Source organism: Octodon degus, unplaced genomic scaffold (genome assembly GCF_000260255.1).
Source record: "Octodon degus isolate 3935 unplaced genomic scaffold, OctDeg1.0 scaffold00056, whole genome shotgun sequence".
Lineage (NCBI taxonomy): Eukaryota > Metazoa > Chordata > Mammalia > Rodentia > Octodontidae > Octodon > Octodon degus.
The window spans coordinates 11967375-11973353 of NW_004524632.1; the positions used below are offsets into that span (position 1 = coordinate 11967375).

General features: G+C 60.8%; 1 protein-coding gene across 6 annotated transcripts in view; it reads right to left on the reverse strand.

The window, feature by feature from the left end:
* Positions 1–2489: 2489 nt before the first annotated feature.
* Positions 2490–5979, reverse strand: part of Itga2b (integrin subunit alpha 2b) — an 11639-nt gene continuing 8149 nt past the window's right edge. Inside the window, exons 20-30 of one of the 6 annotated variants that reach the window (XM_023718202.1) lie at positions 5744–5891; positions 5246–5338; positions 4706–4785; positions 4441–4521; positions 4184–4280; positions 3937–4089; positions 3768–3863; positions 3438–3551; positions 3115–3216; positions 2907–3023; positions 2490–2619 (exon numbers count right to left, since the gene is read on the reverse strand). In XM_023718202.1, the coding sequence (XP_023573970.1) occupies positions 2563–2619; positions 2907–3023; positions 3115–3216; positions 3438–3551; positions 3768–3863; positions 3937–4089; positions 4184–4280; positions 4441–4521; positions 4706–4785; positions 5246–5338; positions 5744–5891 (1138 nt within the window). In that variant the 3' untranslated portion in view covers positions 2490–2562. Of the gene's footprint in view, positions 3217–3437; positions 3552–3767; positions 3864–3936; positions 4090–4183; positions 4281–4440; positions 4522–4705; positions 4786–5245; positions 5339–5743; positions 5892–5979 lie in introns of all 6 variants that reach the window. The other 5 variants (XM_023718205.1, XM_023718201.1, XM_023718203.1 and 2 more) reach the window with 5 other exon arrangements.

Sequence of the window (5979 nt, forward strand, 5' to 3'; positions counted from 1 at the left end):
ACGCCCCGCCCCTGGAGACGACGCCCCGCCCCCGACGACGCCCCGCCCCCGCCCCGCCAGGTGCCGGCCGGGCGACCCCCGACTCCTGCGGAGTCTGTCCTGCTGCTCCACTGGGCAGCGCTTCAGTGCCTCCCTCTTCCCCTCGTGGGTCCCCGGCCTCCAGCTTCAGTGTCCGTGGGGGTCTCTATCCTTCCTTGGTTCGAGGCTTGCAGTGGAGGCCTCGACTCCATCTTCCAGGTCGCGGCGCCCTGGGCCAGGCGCCGGTTACAGCCTCCTCAAATGGCACTGCAGCGCACTCCTGGCCCTTCGAGCCTTTTACTTTCTCTGCTGCAGTGTGGTGCCGAGGAGCAAGAGGACACTTGGCTGGGCCTCACCCTGCGGCTCGCTTGGATAGGCCCTTGGCTTGAAGACCCCTGGTTCAAGGATACCTCATAATGGACGTCAGCTCAAACCACCAGATGCTCCTTTATTTTTTAATTTTTGTCTTTTTGAGGCAGGATCTTGCTATGCAGTTCAGGCTGACCTTGAACTCACTATGTAGCCTGGACTGGTCTGGAACTTGCAATGTTCCTCCTACCTTAGCCTCCTCAGTGCTGGGATTACAGGCGTGAACCACCACGGCTGGGTTTTTAATTTTTATTTACTATTTGAGACAGGGTCTCACTGTGTAGCCCAGGCTGGCCTCGAGCTCACCACGTAGCCTGGGTTGCCTACAACCTGCAGATGTCCCTGCCTCAGCCTCCTGTATACAGGTTCTAAACACATGTGCCAGCATGCCTAGATTCTTTCTATTTAACAGAAATTTCCAAGGAGCCAGACTTGCCGGGGCTATTCTTATGTAACAACTTGGAGAACGCTTGCACAGGATTTAACACTTATCTTTGGTGAATTTCATTTTGTTGGTTTCAGACCAACTTTCCAATCTGTCGGGCTGCCTGGTCGGCTCAGCCACCAGTGCTGTTGGCACTGTTCCTCCAGCCATCTGCAGGGGAAGAGGCTGACTGGGCCTCGGCGCCAGGCCCGCCTGCACCCCGGGCCCGGCAGCGCTCTCCTTCGGCTATGCCCCCTGTGCTACCTGTAAAGGCTGATGCCTCCTGGAACCAGCGTTTCCGGGCCGGCAGACAGAACTCTGGCTGAGGCGTGGTGCTGCGGCTTCCGTCACCCAGCTCCAAACGTGTCTGGAACTTGCTGTGCATAGATGGCAACAGCACTTGCAGAGTTGTCCACTTGCCCCTCGGGCTGGAGTCCAGTGTCCCACTGGCCACACCGTCGTGTGGTGCCCTGGCCCCAGCACGGAGCCCAGAGACCACCCAGGTGAGCAGGCTCCCCGCTTGGCCCTGCCCTGTCTTCCACACAGCCCAGGCCATTTCTCTGGCTGCTCTCTCCTCTCATGGACTCCAACCTGTGTTACCACCTGTCACCACCATCTCCTTCCCTGTATTTTCACTCAGCACACAACCAAGCTTTGATGTCGTGGTTTGTTTTCTCTGTCCTTGAAGATTTCACGAGGGGAGGGTCCTAGCACTACTCACCCTTGCATCTGGGTACTGGGATGGGTCCAGGCACCAGGAACATGGTACCTTGTGCACTCGGGAGGCTGAGCCAGCAGGATCATATCAAGTTGGAGCACAGAGCAACTTAGTGATTTAGGGAGGCACTGTCTCAAAACTAAAGGGGGAGGAGCTGGATGTGGCGGCACACGCCTGTGATCCCATTACTTACGAGGCTGAGGCAGGAGAACCAATGTGAGCTCGCGACCTGCCTGGACTACAAAGTGGGTTCAAGGCAGCCTGAACTGCATATCAAGATCCTGTTTCCAAAAGACAAAAATAAAAAAATAAAGAGGGAGCTGGAAGTGTAGCTCTGTGGGAAGGCTCTGGGTTCAGTCTCCAGTAGTGGGAAAAAATGATGAAACACAGGAAATCAACAAAGCCCTCAGGACTTGGGGATTCCCCGGGTCTCCAAATCCAGTAATCTCAGCTGCGGAGCTCTTGGCCACTTTTTGCCCCCATTCTAACAGAAGATCCCTTGGGGGTGTGTGTGGGGAGAAACAGCAGGAGAGAGGGGGCGGATCACTTGCTGCCCACTCGACTCTTGTCCTCACCAACACAGCCTGTAAAGGCCTTTGGGGAGGCACAGACAGGGAGGGAAGGCCACACTCCTCCAATCCGAGCTCAGACCGCTGAGAAATCCATCCCTCACAACCATGAGTGTTGGAGTTGGAAGCCTCACACTAGCTCAGGCTGGCCTCCAACTCACAACTTCCTGCCTCAGTCTCCTGAGTACTGGGATTGCAGGCTTGTGCTGTCACACCAGGCTTATGACGTCCAGTCACCTGTTCTCCCAGTGCCACCCCCAGGTATCTGGACAGTGTCTAGCTGTTAGTGTATCCAGGACAGTAATTTACACCTTCGCAGTGACCTCTGCTCAAACTTCCCTGACCCCCACTTCCTCTCCCCATCTGACCCCAAAAAGAAACACACCCCGGGTGTCGGGCGCCTCTTTATTAGGTAGCAGGAGAGGGGACAAGGACGGCTCGGTGAGGGAGCAGAGAGGAACTCTTCACTCCTCTTCTTCGCCTTCGTCCAGGCGGGGCCGGGTCCGTTTGAAGAAGCCCACCTGTTGCACAGGGCCAGGGTCAGGATCGGGACGAGCCCGGACCCGAGCCTTAGTGGGTTCCAGATGGGGACTGAGGCCGCGTGGCGTGTCCCGGCCCAGGGCGACTGTTGTGACAAGGGGCTGGGCAGAACCTTTTCCCTGCCCGCTCCTTAAGCCTTGACGTTTGTTCTTGACACGTCTAAGGACGCACGCGGCCGCGGCAAATTGGGCCCGCTGCCCCCCGGCAGGCAGGGACGGGTGGCCCGAGGACCCCAGGGCGAGGCAGGACCCGCCCGCCTCGGCCTCACCTTCCACATGGCCAGCACCAGCAGCGTGAGCAGCAGCAGGCCGCCCAGCGCGCCCACCAGCACCCACCAGAAGGGCACAGCACGCTCCTCCAGGGCGCGCAGCAGCTGCGTCTGCACCTGGGGTGGCGCGGAACCTCAGTCAGGAGCCCGCCTCGGAGACTCGAGGTCCCCCCTCGCGCAGGCCCGTTCCTGGCCGCCCGGTCCTCACCACGGCCTCTCCGCTCGCGAGGCTGAGTGCCGGAACCGCATACGGGAGCGAGGAGACGTTGAACCAAGCGCGCGACTGCAGCACGGTCTGCTCTAGCGGGCCCTGCTGGGCAGACCGGGTCACTCCCGGGAGTCCCCAGGTCTGGAGCCACGCCCACCAGAAAGGGCCCGCCCCGGAAGCCGTGCGCATCACCCCCAAAGCCCAGCCCCACGTCCGGAAGCCCCACCTTTTCGCCGCCCGGAGTCCCGCCCCTCCAGGTCCATAAGCCACACCCCCAAGGACAGGCCACACCCACTCCAGGCTCCGCCTCCTCCCAGCCCCACCTGGCGGAGGCCTTGCAGCCTCAGCATGACCAGCACAGTGACCATGGCCCGCTGCCCGCGCACCATCTCCTGCAGCTCACACTGCACCACCGTGCAGGGCGCTGAGTCGCAGCTCTGAAGAGACGATCATCAGTCACCAGCCTTTCTTGCCCATCATCTCTCAGGCTGGGGACCCAGTCAGAGGACCAGACGGCCTCATATGCAGCCGCAGAGAAGCGGAATGAGCCTGCGAACACCCTGGCCCGTGCTCCAGCCACGCCTGAATGTGCACGCCTGGGGACCAGGTCCGCCACCCCCGCAACCCGGGAGGCCTGCCCAAGCTGTTCTCACCACCAGCACAGACTGCCCCGGCCCGGCCTGCCTGCGCTCCCGCTGGTGATGGGACTGGAATTGAGCTGTGCTAGCCGAGGGTGGCCTCCCGTTGAGCTGCGGGCGCGAGCAGCGGACAGGTCAGTCCTGTCTGAGTATGTCCCCTCTCAGCCCCTGTCACTGCGCTCACCTTGAGGGGGTTGGGCGAGGGCTCTGGGAAACACTGTAGGCCCCTCTGGGGTTGCACGTCCAGGATATAGAGCAGATCAGAGGCCTGAGACTGCCCGGGCAGGTGCACGTCGAGTCGCAGGCCATGCACCGTTCCAGGGCCTTTGTTGTGGAGCTGGGAGGTAGTGATCCAAGGTGGCACGTAGCTCAGCACCCAGGCCCCTGGGCCCCAGGAGCCCTCACTGTCTGGGTCGAAGGGGGCTCCCTACCTCATAGGTGTGCTCCACTCTGGGGGCTGAGCTGTCCAAGCCACTCTGTTCCTTGTCACCTTCAGCTGACACCACCAGGGAGGCCGGAAAGGAGCTCCTGGAGGGACCCACACCTGAGGGGCTGGAGCTGAGGCCAGGAATAGCCTACCACCCCACTTCCTGTGGGTGCTGAGCGGCAACCTTCTGTGGAGCTGCACCTGGGCCTCCCCAGACTCCAGAGCCACGCTGACCCCTCTCAGCCCCCAGCCCTCACTCACCCCCGAAGCTCCACCCTGGCTTCTGCACGCACTGGCACCTGCAGCAACACAGCCTGGCTGTTTGGGTTCTGGCTGTTCTTGCTGGGAGGAGGGAGGGAGAGGAGGGTAGGAGGAAAGGAGGGGACTGGGGCTCAGCCACACAGGCAGAGCAGGGATTCGGGGAGCCATTTCAGAAGCAGGGTGCAGGGACCAGGCGGGGAAGGCTCCCAGGCTCTGGGGAAGTAGGGACAGGGAGGCCAGAGAGCAGAGCATCCCAGGGAAGTACCTCCGGACCTGCAGCTGGAAGGACATGACCTGGCCGGCCTGCTCCAGGTCCCCCACGCTCACCCACATCGTGATCCCTATCTGGAGACGGGAGGAACAGAGTCACTGCCCGTGCCCAGTGTTGCCTTCAGTGCCCTCCCTGCAGTTCTAATTTGATTGTGACCCTCCTGCCCCCATCCCCTTTCTACCTCTCTCCCTTGTGGAACCAAGGATTGAACCAGGGCCTCTGACCTGAGCCACATCTCTGGCCTCCTTTTTAAAATTTAAAACAGTTTCACTAAGTCACTGAATTGCCCAGGCTGAGTTCTAACTGTGACCCTCCTGCCTCAGCCTCCCAGACTGCTGGGATGACAGGTGTGTGCCATTGTGCCCAGCTACCCCTGGTTTATTTCCATTTTACTCACTGGGAGATGTCACGCACCTAGGAACATGTAGCTGGCTAGTGGGTGGAGCAAGGTCTAGCCTAGGGCTGTCCCACTCTATCCCAGGCCTCCCTGGGGCTGCACATGGCCACCCCCACTCCCCCACTCCAAGCTCTCACCCGGGTGTCCTTCCCCATGGGATTGCCCAGCTCACACAGCACCACCCTGCTCTCGTTCTCCTTCTTCTGGTTGCAGATCAGCCTCTCCAGGCCCTTCAGGATCAGCAAAGGCATTAGGTCCCGGGCGCCAGGCACGTCTGACGCTTCCCAGGGCAGGATCTCAGGGGCTGTGCATCTGCTGCCTGTACTGTTATTTACTAGATTGGGTCTCCTATGTGCCTTGTACTCCTGGGCTCAAATGGTCCTCCTGCTTCAGCTTCCCAAGTGCAGCTGAGACTAAGCCTACGCCACCACACCCGGCACTTTTCATTTTGGAAAGAAAAACATACAAAAGAATAGTTGTCCCCCCTCAGTGTGACCCACTGTTGTAAAATACAACCGAAAACCAGGAACCGATACTACAGCCACGTGAGTGCCTGCCACCTCCTCGGTAACATCTGTAAGGTGATCCAGCTATCGTTTGGGAGCTGTGGACATCTCCAGAGAGCTGGCCCTCACCGGCACGTCGCTCAGCGCCCGCACGTAGTGGGCGCCTGGGGGCAGCTGCACTGCCAGCTCCGCCTCGTAGGCCCCCTCGCCCTCGTTGGCCGCGGCCACGCGCACTTCCAGCAGGTTCTCTGCCCCAATGAGCAGGGGAGCGCCCGCCCTAGAGGAGGGGACCAGGCTGGCAGCAGGCCTAGGGTGGGACGGGGCGTTGGGGGGGGCGGGCGGGGCGGGGCGGGGCGGCGGGAGGT